The 17,889-nt window shown below is 47.6% G+C and overlaps 1 protein-coding gene across 2 annotated transcripts in view; it reads right to left on the bottom strand.

Moving 5' to 3' along the window:
* The window catches only part of Snx29 (sorting nexin 29), a 442,208-nt gene that overhangs the window by 300,432 nt on the left and 123,887 nt on the right, over positions 1-17,889 (bottom strand). For both annotated transcript variants that reach the window (XM_013347415.2, XM_026780573.1), the window contains 2 exons: positions 3,561-3,624; positions 1,103-1,231 (listed from right to left, as the gene is read on the bottom strand). In XM_013347415.2, coding sequence (XP_013202869.1) covers positions 1,103-1,231; positions 3,561-3,624 — 193 coding nt within the window. The remainder of the gene's footprint in view (positions 1-1,102; positions 1,232-3,560; positions 3,625-17,889) is intronic.

Here is a 17,889-nt window from a genome sequence, read left to right as displayed (position 1 = left end):
CATTTCCTGTCGGCTACAGTGATGTAAGCAGCCGCACTGCCAATTCCTGTCTGCTGTGGTGATGTAAGCAGCCGCACTGCCAATTCCTGTCTGCTCTGTAGTGAAAATGGAGGAAGGAGCTGAAATGAAAAGTGACAGGTGCCAACTGTACATGCATAGATAAAAGTGTGTCCACAGGAGAAAAACTCAGTCAAAACTGGATGTTTTCAGAGGAGTTGTGATTCTTAATTCATCACGGTTTATTTAATAAGATATAAACAACATCACAGAAAAAATTAATTAGTGGCTCTTAAATAAAAATAGGCTCAGTAGTATTTGTAGTTAGAGAAACACGATTGAAAAATAACCCACAAGCCTAATTTTTCCCTTGTGATACTATGGAACCCAAAACTTTGCTCCCTTAGAAGCATAGCTGGGAGCTAAATTTCCCACAAGGCTGTGGGGTCCATGCAGGACCTGTGAAGGGCACAGCCTGCCCTTGCCTGCCCTTTGTTCTAGCAACTGCACTCAAGTGAGAACACAATGGCAGGCACTCAAGTTACACACAGGGGAGTATCACAAAAGACTGAAAACTTCCTTAACATTCAGCTACTGACAAACTGGTTAAACCAATCCTGGTGCAGTAGGACCAGAACATGTAACCCTGGTTACATGCACACAGCACCCTGCCAGGATGCAGAGTGGTATACAGTAGAGGGAAGGAACACACATGCACGCACACATCTGCCTTGGGCACACAGAGCATCTCTGCAACTGTTTATAGTCAAGCCAACAGGGAGCAAACATAGCTGCGGACAAAGGAGAATGCTCATCAGTTAACCTGATTTTGAAACATATACATATGTGTAGTTCATTCAAAGAAGCACATCAAATGAAAATGCATAAATGTAATTTCCTTTGGCACTCAGTTTTCATTTAACTAAAAATATGAGTGAGGTGTGGAGGCACATGCGTGCAATCCCTGCACTTAAGAAGCTAAGGCAGGAGGACTCCAACTTTGAGGCCTATCTGGGCTGCATACAGAGCAAGACCATTTCTCAAAAACAAACAATGTAGAACTGTAGCTGCGCATGCTTGCCTCTCCGTCCCTTGCCCCGTCTACCTTGCCAGCGCCTGGACCTTTGTGGTATGGCGCTCCTGCTGCTCTGCCACCCTCCTCTTCAGGGCGTCCACCTCTTGCCGGAGTGCAGCCGAGTGCTCCATCTCGCCATCAAGGAGACTCCGCAGTGACCTGGAAGAGAGGGCCCCACAGTTCAGAGGCTCTTCACCCAGCCCACCCAGAAGACAGTGCAGCTCTTCATCGCTGCCCACAGGCTCGCACAGACCACAACGCAGCTCCAACTCATGTAAACGGACGCTGGCAGACAGCAAGTCTGAGCCTGGTAACTGCACTGCGTCCCAGGGCAGTCACCTGTGGTCAGATTCGGGGACCCTGCTCCTGTGACAGCTTAGATCAAGGGGAAACCAGGAGCTCAGCAGATGCCAGGGAGGCGCTTTAAAGACACCCCATTCAGAGTGCAGTGTGTTAAACGGAGGCTCTGACCCAATGGGAACAGATCTCACAAAGGGAAGGGTATCAAAACAGGCCAAATGAATATTCTGCAGGAAAAAGACACCGAACACTTGCTCAGATTCCATGATATTTCATCCTGTTTCCACTGCTGCCCATAGAATAGACCAGGACTCGCAGTCCACAGCCGCCTCCATGATAAGCTGGAATGCATGGCATTCTATTGAGTATATATATTAGACACAGCACACGCTAAGCCAGCTTGTATGGTATTCTAAGGAGTGCATATTAGTACAGCATTATCTTATATTCCTATACTTTTTAGCTTTTATGGTATGCCCATTCACATGTACATTTCTTTTTTTTAAACATTTTTTAAAGATTTATTTATTTATTATATATACAGTATTCTGGCATGGAGGGTACCAGATCTCATTACAGGTGGTTGTGAGCCACCATGTGGTTGCTGGGAATTGAACTCAGGACCTCTGGAAGAACAGCCTTGTGCTCCTAACCTCTGAGCCATCTCTCCAGCCCACATATACATTTCTTTTTTTTTTTAGTTTTATTCTTTTTTATTTTTTTAAATTTTTTTCACATATACATTTCTTATCCACAGAAAATGACCAGGGGTAGCAGTTCTAGGAGGGTCACAGGTTACCACACTGAGGTAAATCAAATATGGTTCTGATTCACTGCACCTAATGACTGTTTCTAGAAAAGCAACTGTGATGTATTTACCACATCCAAAGGATGCCTGCCATGAACATCAGGGTGTATCAAATACACTAAGCCCCCACAGTACCCCACCACTGAGCTCTATAAGACCTGCCGTGTTCACTGGAAACTTGGAGAAGATTCCCCTTCTGGAACATCAGTCAATATATGGTAGCTGTCATTCTTCATAAGGGGAGACAAAACCCATGGCTGCTTCCAAGAGCATCACTCCAGCTAGAGCAAGGAAACCAACCTCGAAGGGGCCAGCAGCCGTTTGTTGAAAATGCATGCTAGCTGAAAGTGCACAGCTGTTTTAGAAATCAAACTTATTCACCTTTGTATGGCTCTACAAAGGATGACGGGCAGCTGGTCAGTTGGATCCAAAATAAGGTCTAAGAGAAAACTGGCTGCTCTCACCAGTAAAGGACAGGAGGTGACCTGTGCTCACCTCCCTGAGTCAGGCAGCCTCCCCATGTCCACTGGCTTTTGTGAATAACCTCAGGCAAGCCTGTCACTGACTACCCCAGCCTCAACACAGACTCTAGTAAGAGAATGTCAACTTTAGACACTCACATGGTGGCAATTAGTGGTATCTAGACTGGATCTCAATAAAGAAGAAGAAAAAGCTTAAGACAGCACTTGGCCTCTTGGAGATGACCACTGGGTTTTGGCCAAATTAGAGGAATCCAGATGTCATCTTGTCCCAGAAATCCCCAATTTGAGTGAAACACAGAAAATATACCCTCAGTTAAAGGTCACTTCGAGAATAGTCTTTGGGCAGGGAGCTGGACAGAAGTGGTGTGGCATTCCTTCCTGAAGTGATAAAACTATTCTAAAATTGGCCATGGCAATAGCTGCACATATCTGAGAGTATACACAAACCACTGCATTGTGGGTATGTGAATGACATCAGTGAAAGCTGTCATTAAAGGATGCTCCTCCACATTCCTGTGTTGGAAGGTGCCAGCATTGCTGCTTCGATCCCTTGCTTATGTGCAAGCCACAGCAGATCTACTGAAGTGGTCTAGTCCAGAGAAGTAAGAAATCTGCTAAGATCCAGCACCCAAGTCAGACAACTTGAAACTGCCTGCAACTCCTGCTCCAAGGCATCCAGTCCCCTCTTCTGGCTTGCATTGCACATCCACATGCGCGCGCAAACACACACACACACACACACACACACACACACACACGTACATACGTACGCAAGAACTTAAAGTAATAATAATAGTAAGGTAAGGAGCTTGGCAGTAAAGCACCATTCTCTCCATTCATTCGCTCTGCCACTAGGGACAGAAAGTCAGAGAAAGAGGCAGCCATGATGTCACAGTACCCGTTCTCTTCTTCCAGTTCATCTTTTCTGTTCATCATGGCCACGATGGCTTGGCGTAGTTCATCTGAGGGAAAAAAGCAAAGGCGACGCTATGAGCAGACAATCCTGTCAGCCATCCGTCCCCATCCCCTCTGCAGTACACGAGCAGAAGCTCCCGTAGGTCATCTGTCACCAGCCGCTCTACAGTACATGCCTTTACAGACGGCTTGTCTAGGTAAGCTCCCTGCTCCCTAGAAAGGATTCTTTTACAGCCTCAGACACACAGTGTGTTCACTGTCACTCTCATCCACACAGACGGAAGGGAAAGGTGAGAAGAGAGCTAATGTGTGTTGGGAAGAAGGATAGGTTCCTGGGAAAACACACTCAGCTTGCAATTTCTGAGTGCTTTCCCAAGTCTTTGTGCCTGGACAATGTCTGTGGTGAACACTGAATTGTTCCTCTTATAGTTGTTTATCAGCCCAGACAGCAGATCAGGTAGTACTCGGCTCCATGCTTGGTTAGCAAACATCTGGCTCTCCCACACTGCCTTCTGAGGACAGCAGACAGCCGACAGAGGACTACATTCAATGCACAGTGTACACTGCACAATTACTCGGGAGAGCCACCCCTCCAGCCTCTTTCACACAGGAAAGCATTCGAGGACAAGGAATGACAATATACATCCACACTTCCTATCTCCATCAAGCTTAACCATTGGTGCTGTGCGCATGCAGAAGGCATGGCCAGATCTTAGCTGCATCTCAAGATCCAGAGATCACAGAATTATTTTATCTGTTTCCTTTACTTGATTTTACCTTATGGTGGCCACTAGGAAGTGCAGGGCCCAAATCACACACCTAGTAGTAGGTTGTAACTATGTCCAAGAGTCTACACTATGTCCAGAACCACCTACATGGATCCAAGTGGTGAGGTCACAACAGGGGTGCCCAAAGGTTCAATAGCCAGCTTTGTGTTTTAAGACCAGAAGCATTGATGATCTTAGCAAATTTCCTCAATTTTAAAATCTTTCATAATACAAAAAAAATAATTAGGAAATATCTTTCCATAAAATTTATTAAGAAGAACTAGAGATTCTTATAAGGAATGACCCTCTAGGAAGAGGGTGAGGCTAGAAACAAGAAGGTTGCCAATCTGTGGTACAGGAGCCCTGAGAGATGGAAAGGAGACGTTAGGAGAAGGCCTAGGGCAGAAAACAGGCAGAACTGGGCCATTGAACACCTAGCCATGCTCTGCCTGCAAAGAAAATGACCCAGGGCTCATACATTCAACTACTCATTCATCTACCAAGAACAGACGAAGTTCAAATACCTTCCCAAGGAAAGAGGCAGGCTCCCACCTGGTCCAAGGGAGGATCCTAATGAAGAGTAACAATGGCCATCACAAGCCTACGTGAAGCCAACTCAGTGGGATGTCCCTGATCGCTAGGGTCCCTGCTAAGAGCCGCACACCAGAGTCTCAGCCTCTCTCCATGCCCTTCCTCCAGAAATGAGGGAGCAGCATCCTTCTCATGCCCCTGGAAGCCAGGAGGATCAGAGGAGACTGAGAAAGAGTGTCTTTGAGGGTACTTCTCACAGGCTATAGCAGGAAGTCCAGAAGGCCCTGCTGCTAGGATGCAGAACTTTATTCTAATTGATAATCTTTAGAGGAAAAGCAAAGCAAGTGATTTATCCCCAGGTCACTGTGGCTATGAAGGAAAATAAAACCAACCAAATTAATTGTTCTCCCAGCAGCTGGGAGAATAAAGCACTCTAGGCTCAGTCTTCAGGCAAGCCAGGCCAGTGCTGTGGGCACAGCGGACACAGGCTTCATTATTTCTCCACTCCAGGACCTGCATGGATTCTGAATTTTCCTCTAGGCTTTCTTCCTCACTAGAGTTCTTAGCTGGCCTGAACCACTGATGAGCAAAGGAACGAATGCTCACAGTCGCTATCCAGGGCTGGAAGGCACAAAATCTCCTAAAGCAAGATTCTGCGTGTTTGCCAGTAGTCTGTCTGCCCTTCTCCAGCTCTGCAGTAACACATCTGGTTTACACTCATGAACTGCACTGCTGTACCCAAGCTGGGACCAGAGTGCAGCAGATGACAGCAAGGACACCTCCCCCACCACTGTACTCAGGAACGAGTGGCCTGGACTAGGCAGGGCAGGTGTTGTCACACTGGCAAGCCCTCAGTCTCTACATTCTGCTCCACCCCTCCCCTCCCAGAGGGTACAGCTCATCCACATGAGCACGCCCCTTGGGCATCTGTGTACAACCACCAATCGAGGGGTCTCCAGATAATCCTGACTGTATCACTGTTACCCAACTAGTGGTCAGACTTCCCTCTAAGATGGAAATTATTACACATATGTTATCTCACAGAATTCCTGGTCAGAATCTATCTCTCTTCATATGAAATCCCCCGCTGGCCCTGGTAGTGATGAGCCTCTTTTGAAAAGCTTCCCTGAGACCCCTTGCCCTGCAGCAGCTACAGGTAGGAGATGTGAGTCGCCTTGCTCTTCCCTTGTGCACACAGATGCTGACATAATACAGACCATGCTGCACACCTCGGTGCCAGGAATCCCTTCTTACTGCATGTTTAACCAACGTGTTTGAATTTGATCCAGAAAAATGAGTGGACCCACAACCTTCCACACTTCTAAAACCAACAGCAAAGCTCCAAAAGGCAACTGTCACATGCTTTCTCTTCTATGTGGAATCTAGATTTGAGTGTGTGTGTATGTGCATCTGTGTCTGCCTGTGTGTCTGTGTCTGTTTCTATGTGTCTATGTATGTGTCTGTGTGTCTGTTTTTGTGCATGTGTGCCTGTGTTTCTCCTGTGTGTGTGTACCTGTGTGTCTGTGTTGTGTCTGTATATGTATGTGTTTCTATATGTGTGTGGCTGTGTGGCTGTCTCTGTATATGGCTGTGTGTCTGTGCCTCTGTGTGTGTCTGTGTCTATGTATCTGTGTATGTGTCTGTATATGTGTGTGTTTCTATATGTGTGTGCCTGTGTGTCTGTGTGTGTATGTGTGTGTTTCTGTATGTGTGTGTGTGTCTGTATATGTGTCTGTGTCTGGGTGTGTGTGTGATGGAAAAAGGCCGACGAGGAGAGGGAAGGTAAAGAGAAGCTGTGGTAAGAAGGTAATACAGTACATGTGTGTGGCTAGAAAGCAGGAGGGGCTGTTTAAGTCGAGGAAGGAAACCAGCAAAGGGAGATGGGGAGGAAATAAAGGGGGGAAGTATAATGACATGTAATTATGAAAATAGCACAATGAAACTCATTACGTTACATGCTAACTCTAAATGAATAAATAACACACACATGCAGAAAACCAATGGCAATAATAGCACTTTCTGAGAAGTTACATGCCTCTGCCCAGCAAGCCTTGTTTCTAGTTTCACAGCCTCCTGTCTAGGACAGTCAGTAGCACAGAGCAGGAAACAGATTGTGGCATTCCCTTCAGAATTCCCAGGACCTCAGAGCTCTATCACCCACAATGGTGGAGACTGTCCTGGTGAGCAGATGTAAAGGGAAAGAGGAAGTTCAGGTGTGAATCCTAGGAGCTTCCATTCCAGAGACAGAAAATCCATGGCAAGCTGCTACCAATAGGCTCTGGGGTCAGCAGTCCTAAGTTCAAGACCCACTCAGCCACGTGCCATAGGCAACCTTGACAGGTTTCTGCCTTTGCAAACTATAAGCTGGAATTGTGCCTCGTTTCCCCAGGGATGGCTGGTAGCAAGCACAGGGCAGACATTCAGTTTCAGCATTTACACGATGCAGGCTCTGCAGTCAGGTGCCGGCCTCCAGTCCCAGCTTCCCACCTGAGGATGCTGTTTATTGACCTTATCTGAGAACCTTAAAGGTAAAATGGGATCTTAACAGTCTTTCTTCAAGCACGGCAACACACACCAGTAATCCCAGCATTTGGGTGGTAACGAAGCAGGATCAAAAGTTCAAGGCCATCCTTGGCTACATAGGGAATTTGAGGCCAGCCTAGGGTACATGAGACCCTGTCTCAACGATCGGACAAACCCAGTCACTACATCACAGAAGTGCTGCAAGGATTAAAGAGGTAATATGCAAATGAGGTGTCTAGAACACAGTGGCATTTAACAGGTATTCTTTTTTTTTTTTTTTTTTGGTTTTTCGAGACAGGGTTTCTCTGTGGCTTTGGAGCCTTAACAGGTATTCTTGATAGGTCTCACTATCCCTTTCCCTTCAAATGCAGGGGACAGAAAGGTGGAAACACAGTGTCAGACATTGCTCACAAGTGCGGGTCATTTATGAAGGCCCACTTGCAAGAGACATGGAATATACTAAGCTCCTGTGCACCTCAACCTTGGACACTAAAAAGAAACCCTTGAAAATGTTCCCTGCTGTACAGCAGCAGGCCAGATAAGGAATCTCCTGAGGACCAAACACCATTCAACAGGGCAATGTGGGTAAACCAGACCAGCCACCAATGAATGCACCTGCCACCTAGAAGAGACTGGTTGAGTATCTGGATTCTGGCTTCTTAGAGCCAGGAAGGAGGAGTCTGGATACTGACATTACGACTTGCAGCTGAACATTACATTCTATGGTGAGTCTTTAAGAACTGCTTCGCAGAACCACACAAAACACTCAATCATCGGCAGCAGCCTCCAGTAGCCACAGGAGAGCCTGGCCAGCAGACCCCAGGATCACTGTGCTGCCTGTGAGCAGCAGCAGGACAGCTCGTGTGATGTGACCCAGTCCTGTCATCCTGGCGTGACCGTGACTGCCCCAAACAGCGTTCCCAGCCTCCTGGAGGGGCCCTGGATTTGCACAAACATCAAAACAATGCATGACAGTCACAAGCACAGACACAGTTTATAAAAGAGATGGGGACCTTTTCGGTGCCCCTCTTGCCTTTCAAGGGCTTCTACAGAGAACAGTGGTAACGGTGGGAACGGACATGGCGACTCTAATAGAAACTCATTCCTGCTGCCTGCTGCCTGCTGCCTGCTGGCTGTCTTGTGCCTTCCTGGGCAGCAGGAAGGGAACATGGTTTCCATGTATCATGTGACTCACCATCCACCAATCTCACTTGCTGTGCATGAGCAGAGGTTTTCTCTCGAGCATGGTGCAGCTCTTATCTGTGAGTCTCATCACTGTGATTCCTCCTCTTTACTGAGACACAACCTCCAGGAAACAAAGCAGAGCAGAACACCTGAATGTCAGCCCCTGTGGAGCCTGGCCATGCCAGGCAGTCCCTCTCCTGAGGCTGAATGGTCCGTGGCCATCTACTTCAAAGCAGTTCTTTGCCAACTTCAGCCATCAGAAATTGATCTGGGATAAGACACAGCATTTCCAATCACTGCATGAAAGATGGCTTCATCCACAAATGCTGCCAAGGCAAGGAACCATTTTGGAAGCAAAAAAACAAGACTTCAAGCTCCACTTCTGCTATGAACTGAAATAAATCTCAAGCAGACCAACACTTAAATATGGGAAGAAACAATCAAAACTATAAATATATAAGCAAACACTCCTTCAGGTGCCTGACATGAGAGCAGAGAAAGGACAGCTGGACCCACTCAGTCTCTGCTCATCAAGGACCACCAAAAGGAACAAGCTGTCATTCCAGGCAGTTGATGTAGGCTCTCTGTGGAAGCCACAGCCATCCTAGTCAGTCATGCTCCACGCTGGACACCCAGACCTCAGCACATACTCCACCACACTTTCCTCTCAGCTTGTCGGAGGGAGGGCAGTACTCTGTGACCACCCAAGGGAACCCCATCCCCTCCCCCGCACTCACCATTTGCATACTGTCCACGGTTGTTTTCTAACATGGCAGCATGTGCTGCCCCCCTCACCACAGCCTTGCACACACACACCCCCCACGCTCCACTCCACAATAAGAGATGAAGGAAGCTCTCTGCAGCTACGTATGTGGCCCACGGTCACTCAGACAATGGACTAGAGAGGAGCATTGGTAAGAAGAGCTGAGCCAGGTGTGCTGGTGCTCACCTTTAAACCCAGCATCAGGAAGGCATGGAGAAGGGGGGATCTCTATGAGTTCGAGACTAACCTGATCTTTCCCATCTCCTTCCTCACCTGCCTCTGTGTTTTAGCACATATTCCTGAAAGGAGCATCTGAAGCCTAACTCAGAGCCCTTCAGGTTTCCCTCAAGGTACCCTCCCCTGGTTTACCTTTGCTCTCTGGCTGTAGCAGATCTGAAAAGCACAGACCTGCCCCAGCTTATTCCCAGCCTAGCTCACAGACTCCGCTGCCATAGGCCTCCAGGAATAGACTGGTGATGGCTGACTCTAATTTAGCCAATCATACAGAATTTTCTAGAAATAGATGGGCCATTAACTATGATTGGAGAGATAAAGGTAGATGGAAACAGATAAATCTAGCCAAAAGGTACCTATTTCTAAGTCAGTCCGCAGGCCCATGAGCTAAAAGCTCATTTGCAGCCAAGTTGGCACTGCCATGCTTATAGAAGAAATTAAACTGGCAAGCAGTTTGAATGGTTCCTTAGTCACCAGATGCAGAGACCTAAATAGGACAAGAACAAGCACTGGCACAGACAGCCTCATAAGAAGTACAGACTCACGTGCCAAAGTTCCACAGCCTCACACTGGGGCAAAGCCACAAAGGAGCCAAAGCGCAGCCAATCTGGAGTGATGACCCTGGCAGGGCCTCTGATGGACAAAGGAGCAGGACAGCTGTCTAGGGGCAAGAGCAAGAGGTGCAGGCTGACTTGAAGAGACCATGCAGCTACAGGAAAAAGGGCAACCATACATGCATGGTCTCCTAAGCTGCCAGGCTTCCGCAAGTCCTAACCAATCTCTCTGCCTTTGTATTCTGAGCTTGAGTGGCCTGCATCCTCTACTCATCAACTGGACCCTTCTCACTGTAAGTTCCTCTCAAAACATCTGTCATCTGGTGGGGGCTAGAGCTGTTCAAAGGCTGGGACACGAAGGCCTCAGCCCAGCCATCCTAGGAGTCCCTAGAGAATGGGAAACCCATTGCCTGGCGCAGCACCTGACCGCAGCACACACTTGAGAGCTATTAAATAAATCGAGGGGCAGGTGAAGAAGTGAATTAACAAAGAAGTAAATGGCTCACTGTGACCCACAGCTAAAACCCACCCTTAGCTCCAGGAACTGAGTGTCAAATGGGTAGGGCGGAAATGTCAATTGCCTTTAATAGCAAGCTCAAGGCCTCATCCAAGACTGCTAAACACCAGGTTCACAGCTGTAATTTCCTGCCCCATTGACAGGCGTTCGGGCCCAAGTACAGAGTCTGGCATCATGAGTCTGTGGAATGTGATATACACAACAGCAAAAGGCGGGGCAACAGGAAGGGGTGAAAAGTTCCTACATGTCATTGCCTCGACCTAACACTGTGTAAGCCAACAAACCCATGCCTATTTCCCCACCCAAAGTGGCTGCAGGAACCCTCACTATGGTTTCAAAAGGCTCAGAAGAACAAGGAATCTCTCTGGCATATAGGGGCCTACACATGAGCAGTCCAAAGCCACTAGTCTGTTCATACAAAGGATTCCACAGTTACTGAGTAATTGTGGTGTGGAGGGAGGGGATAAGCCTGAGGCTAACTGGTCATACAATCCCTCTTTAGACTAAAAGGGAAACAAAGATTATGTTGAGTAACAGAGACCGTATGGATGGGAACGGGTGTGCACATGCAGACACACTTACACGTGCACATCTATCTGTGTGGTAATTCTGTCTTACACAGCATCTTTCCACAAGCTTACATGTGCACATCTATCTGTGTGGTAACTCTGTCTTACACAGCATCTTTCCACAAGCTTTCCAGAGCCCTTTACACACACTCTCCTGAGGCCCGTACTTGGTTCTATTAAAGAGAAAACTCTGAGGCCACGTGTACAAAAATAAAAACTGATCTTCTGTGGGTATGTACTTAACCTACATCGTTATTTGAACTTAATACCCTGCTTTTATATCTTTGTCTGACTGCCCACTCCATCTCCTTCTATACACCAGAGAAAGGATCAACTATGCTGAGCTTCAAAATATAACTTGAGGCCAACCTTAGAACCATTTCTAGCTTTTTCTTCTGTTTCTCCCTATTGCCTCCTTCTTCCCCAACCCACCAAGAGCTTCTACTTTTCCATCATGATGAAAGAGCAAAAGTATCCCAGGCCAGTTTCCACACTGAGATGGCTAGGAGCCACTACACATGGGTCTACTTTCTGTGTGCCCAGCAATGCACAAGGCTTCCAGGCAATCTCTTCCAGCTGAGATGTGGGTAGCAGAGTAGACACTCGTGCCTACAATACAAAGGAGGAGACAGGGCCAGGACTGGCCACAGTTCATACAGTTAGTAAGGTAAGGGGCGGGCATAAACACCCAAGGGCAGGCTCCTAGACAAGCCTGTTCCCTGACAAGTATGGTAGCTGAATATGGCCTCAGCCCACCCTGTTAACCCACTGTGTCACTGGAGGGTTCCACCAACTCCTCCAAATGCCTCTGGAACACCAGAGGTCTGATGAACTCCTGGGCCCATCCAGCTTCCCTACAACCTGGATCTGTAAGGTTTGATAAACCCACGGCAGCAGGATAGAAGATATAAGAAAATCTGTAGGCACAGAAGAAAGCCATCGTCGAACTTTGAGGAAGTTCTACACCCTTGTCTCCTCTCTCAGTCATTTGCCCTCTCTTTCAGACAAGCACTCCCCACGCAGACTCACATATGTGGTGTTTGTTTCCGGCAACAGAAAGTACCCATCTTTGAGACGGGTATCGTCCTGGAAATCAGGGTAGAAATGTGTGCACAAAGAGAAAAGCACAACCCCAAACCCCTGAGCCGCAGAAGCCGCTTTCTGCTCAGCTACTCCCCTCCCTTGTTAACTGTATGGACTGTCCCTGCCCCTTAGTTCATATGACGAGGGAAAATCCTACCTGTACAGGCACCTGTCATGGTGACTCTGGGGACAAGGTGGCCATTGAGTTGTATCTTACCCGAGAAAGTCCCCTTAAACCAAAGGAATAGATTTTCTGTTTCTGAAATGGGGCTGGAGAGTAAACATCGGGACCTGAATTCAGATCCAGAATCCATGTAAAGCCAAATAAGATGATGCAACTCCCATCTGTACCCAGCACTCCTGGGGCAAGACAGGAGGCAGAGGCTGCAGAGCCCCTGGAGCTCTCAATCCAGGTAGCCTGTTGTTCAGTGGCCAACCAGAGACACTATCTCAGACAAGGTAGATGGCAAGGACCACCACCAGAGTTGTCTTCTAGCCTCTACACCATGGTATAGGAACACACACACACTCATCAGGATGAGCTTCCCCAAACCCCTTCAAGAATCCAGTAAATCACTGTTCTCTCCTGCCACAGACACCCTGCTTCCCAGCCATCACCGCCCCTTTCTCAGCCCCTTGATTCCCACTATTTCTGGCCTGTGAGTTTGTACGCAGGCTTGGTTTCATCTCTCATCAGCAGGACAAGTTCCAGCCAACTCACTATCAGACAGGCCAGCATGAGGTCCTTGGGGGTGTGGGCACAGAGAAAGACCCGCTGTCCTAGGTGGTGTGTAGTGCAGGCTGCCCCATTTCTGAAGGCTCTGCAAAGCTGGACCCTCAGAGCTTGAGCTGCTTTTAACCGGTCCTCTTAACACAGCCCAGGCTCCGGGAACTGATGGGAGCAGAGACCTGGGCATTTCATTCATTTTTAGTATTTTATATACATTTTATTCCTATATCTGTATATATACATACATAGTCTCACTTAGTATCAAAAAAATCAAGAAATAATCTTATAAAAATTAATAAAAGCAAATAAAATGTTTTCTTACTTTAAAAGAGTCTTCTATTGTATTATTTGAAGTTTTTCAGAAAGACACAGGCAGCTCAGATTTTCAGAAGTATTTACTAAACTAAAATCAGGACTAATTGTAAGGTTGCTTGGACAAGAGAAAAAACAATACTGAGGGGCCACTTACAGGAGTGGGCGTTGGTGGAATCCTGAGTGAGGTAACCCAGACCCAGAAATATGAGGTATGTACTCACTCATAAGTGGATATTAGACATGAAGCAGAGGATAACCAGGATATAGTTCATGACCACAGAGAAGCTAAATAACAAGGAGAACCCTAAGAGAAACATACATGGATAGACAAGATCTCCTGAGAAAACTGGGAGCGTGGGGGTAGGGGAAGAAGGAAGGATAGAAGGGGGAAGGAGGAAAGAAGGCGGGGAGGAGAACTTGAGGAAAATGGATCCTCAAGATGCGGGAAGGACAGAGAGGGAGAACAAGGAAAGAGATGTCTTGATTGAGGGAGCCACTATGGGACCAGCAAGAAACCTGGCACTAGAGAAATTCCCAGAAATCTACAAGGATTACCCCAGTTATGACCTGGAAAGGGTGGCCTGAACTGGTCTTGCCCTGTAGTCAGACTGATGACCATATTAAATGTCATCATAGAACCTTCATCCAGCAACTGATGGAAGCAGATGCAGAGACTCACTGGAACACTTGGGCTGAGCTCCCAAAGTCCAGTCAGAGAGAGAGGGAGTAATAATATTAGCAAAGGTGTCGAGAAAGACCACGATGGGGATACCCACTGAAACAGCTCACCTGACATAATGGGAGCTCGCCGGCTCTGGCCTGACGGCAGGGAACCAACACAGGACCAAACTACTCCCTCTGAATATAGGTGACAGTTATATGGCTGGGGTAGACTGTGCAGGGGCAGTGGAATCAGGATTTATGCTTGTAATGGCTTTTTGAAAGCCATTCTCTTTGGAGGGATACCTTGCTCAGCCTAGATATAGTAGGGAGGGCCTGACCCTTCAACTCAAAGCAATGTGCTAGACTTTACTGACTTCCTTACCCTCTCTGAAGAGTAGATGGGGTAGAGTGGGGGAGGAAGGTGGGGGGAATGGGAGGAGGGGAGGGAGTGGGAACTGGGATTGGTATGTAGAATGAGAAAAGATAATTTTTCAAAAAACAATTTATTAATTAAAAATAATAAAAGTGAAAATCCAGTGCTGTTGAGCACGGTCATGTATTGTGTCAGCAGGTTGACCCCGCACACCTACCCGAGGGATTCCAATCCCTAATGAAATCCAACCTGTACTTTTGTGTGTGGCTTCCTTCACCTAGCATGTTTCCAGAGCTTGCCGGAGATGAAGTAGGCATGGTTTCTCCATTCCTTTTTAGGGCTGGATAGCATTTCTCTGATGAGGCCACTGCGGAGTATGTGTTCATCCACTGCGGACACCTGCCTATGGTGAGCAGTGTGGCTATGGACATAAGTACCCAGACTTGCTGGCATCTCTCTTCAGTCCTTTGTTGGCATACCCCAGGACTAGAATGGTGAGGCCCTATGGAAATTCTGCTTAACTCTTGAGAATGCCCCAGTCAATCCACAATGGGGAAATACAGGCTTTTTAAGTCACTGCAGTTCACTTAGTAAATACTCAGAAACCCACGTGGTAGCTACACCACAGGCAATATCTGCTTCACCACATTCACCACGTGTTTTGCAACAGGCTGAAGGTGGAGGAGGTGGATAAGAGTGTGAAGAGAGCCTCACCAAGAACACTGCTGTGAGGACCGACCAGCCAGCACAGCAGGCTTCCCTCCTCACTTCACCACCATGCACAGAGGAGTCGGGCAAAGCAGAAGCATTTCACAAAGCATGGCAGACACCAGAGAAGCACCTGGTTAAGGTGACAAGAGAAATACAAGACAGAGCCACATCTGTGAGTCTATGAGAAGCAGAAACTACACACTAACCCTGAGAAATAGCTGAATCAATGGCACCATGGAGAGGGTGGTGTCTTAAGGAAGAAGATCCAGCTATTGCCCTATGGTGTGATTCCACTCAGTATATACACAACACATAATGCATTAATCTGAGGGGAGAACTGTGCTGTGCACCAGAGCCAGCAAACACTCATCTGAATCTCTGTGGATGGAACATATCTTATCCCACTGGTTCCCACCTTAACCTGAGACTTTACCCCTCGGGAGTCTGAGGACCCAAATGCTCCCTTTTGTGCCAGTGGGATGAGGTCCTCAGCTAAGAGCAAAATGTACTAGTTGCATGGGTGCTCCCCTGCTGGTTCAGACACCTCACCAGAAAGGGGTTTGAAATGCTTCCGCGGAAAACACTGGAGGCAGATGCTGCTTAGGACAGTCTCTCTAGAACCAGCAGCTATCATGTTAGCCTCACTGACAAGGGACAAAGGACACCGCCCCCCAAAGCCTACAGCTCTCCTGTGTGCAGTTCTCCAGAGGCAGTGAGGGTGAGTGCTCAGAGCAGCCAACAGTGCAACTTCCCGGGCACAGCTCCTAAGAAGGAACGGAGGCCCTCCCCTCGGGCGTCACTCCCCAACCTCTGGGCCAGCACAGAGAGACAGAGCAGAGGGTGGCACACCCTGACCAGGAGCAGTTCTCCAGCTGGGCAGGGCTCTCACGGGGGGACAGCTAACTCAATCCCTGGGACCCAGGTGTTGGTCCTTTTGTTGATAGCTCCTCAGCAGAGGTCAAAGTGTGGCCAAGTCGGGAAGCTCCAGAAGAGGAGGGCTCAGTTCAGCAAAGGGCAGTTGTGGCAGCTGTCACCAACATTCAAAAGCTTCTATCGTGGGCCAGAGTAACCAACAGAAATTACCCCAGTCAATCCTCCCAACAATTCTCAGAGACTCCACTCCTGCTAGATAGCCATACGGAGGAGGACCCTGTCCTCGTTTGAAGAATCACTGTACTTTCCCTGAGAGAAGTTTGCAATGTTGACACGTGTACTATTATGGTCTGAATCTTAATTAATTGCAAAGTCTAATGTGATGAGAACTTGGTCAGAATGCAATTCCGGAAGGTTCTGGACTCTCTGGGAGGTAACCAAGGCGCATGCCCTGGAAGGATGCTGGAACCCCAACGCCTTCCTCCCTCCCTCCCTGCTTCTCAGATTCTCACCAAGAGGTAAGTGGTTTCCTATACATCAAGCTCCCACTACAAACATTGTGCCTATCCACAGCCCCAAAGGCAACAGTCAAGCAACCACAAACTGAAACCTTTGAAACAATGACCATAAATATAATTTTGTGTATGTCTGTGTATATTTGTGTGTGCAGGCATGAGTATATGTGTACAAGTATGTGAATATACACAAAGAGGACAGAAGTTGACATCAGGAGTATCCCTCAATTGTGTTTCACGTTATTTCTTAAGACAAGATCTCTCACTGAACCTGGAGCTTGCTGATTCAGCTAGGCTGGCTAGCCAGTGAGCACCAGGGATCTGCCTGCCTCTGCCCCACTATTACAGGAATTACAAGTGTGTGCCACTGTGCCTGGCTTTTCCATGGGTTCTGGATATCTGGATTCAGGTTCTACAATTACGTCGGAAGTACTTTCCTGGCTGAACCATCTCCCTGACACCATTCCTTCTTCTTAAGTTGTCTCAGGTACAGTCTTACAGGACCTGAAGGAAAGCTGACTACGATAGTCCAACAACACACAGGCAAGCTTCCCGAGCCCTCCCAGGCTACTCTCAGACATGCCCCCTGGAATTGCAGCATCAACGTCAGAGCTACAATATGAAAGGGATTTAGAGCACCCAGCAAAAGCAGGAGGGCATAGCATGAGTGCTGAGTATGGAAGAGGGTGAGGATATGGAGTGAGGAGACCTTGGTTTCTAGGTATACCATTGCACACAGCAATTTCACACCAAGCTAACCTTGAAGGAGAGGGACAGGTCAGTCATTCCTTACTACCTGGTAGTGGTGGTATCCCTTCTACAGATGGAAACCCATGAGAAGTCCCTTTATTAATAACTATAAGCAAGGTATGGGCCATGTGCCAGGCACCAGCTGACACTGGATGCCAATTACCTCATGAAACCCTCCAGATCTCCTCCCAAAGCAAGACAGGGATCAACTCACTCTGCAGGTAGGAAAGCTGGGAGGCAAGGCCACTTTAGAGAGCCTTAAAGGTTTTTGCCTTTAAGACTCCCTTACAGAGTTCAATTAAAGATACCATGAATAGCTAAAGGGGGGCTAGAAATCTGAGGGGTAAGAAATCTACTCACAGCAGGAATTGTCTGTCCATGTTTCTTTATTCTTCTCTCTTCCATCCACCATTTCTCATTGCTCCACCCATTACTTGTTCTTAGTTCTACATCCTTGTCCTCCTCATTACCAAGTCATATATACCCTTAAAACCAGCAATTCCCTGGCCCTAGCAGGTTCCAGGGCCAGAACTCTTGTGCCCCATAGAAAATCAGATAAGAGTTTTCACACACACACACACACACACACACACACACACACACACACAGAGAGAGAGAGAGAGAGAGAGAGAGAGAGAGAGAGAGAGAGAGAGAGA

The sequence above is a fragment of the Microtus ochrogaster genome, chromosome 7, assembly GCF_000317375.1.
Source record: "Microtus ochrogaster isolate Prairie Vole_2 chromosome 7, MicOch1.0, whole genome shotgun sequence".
NCBI lineage: Eukaryota > Metazoa > Chordata > Mammalia > Rodentia > Cricetidae > Microtus > Microtus ochrogaster.
This window is presented reverse-complemented; position numbering and strand designations above follow the sequence as displayed.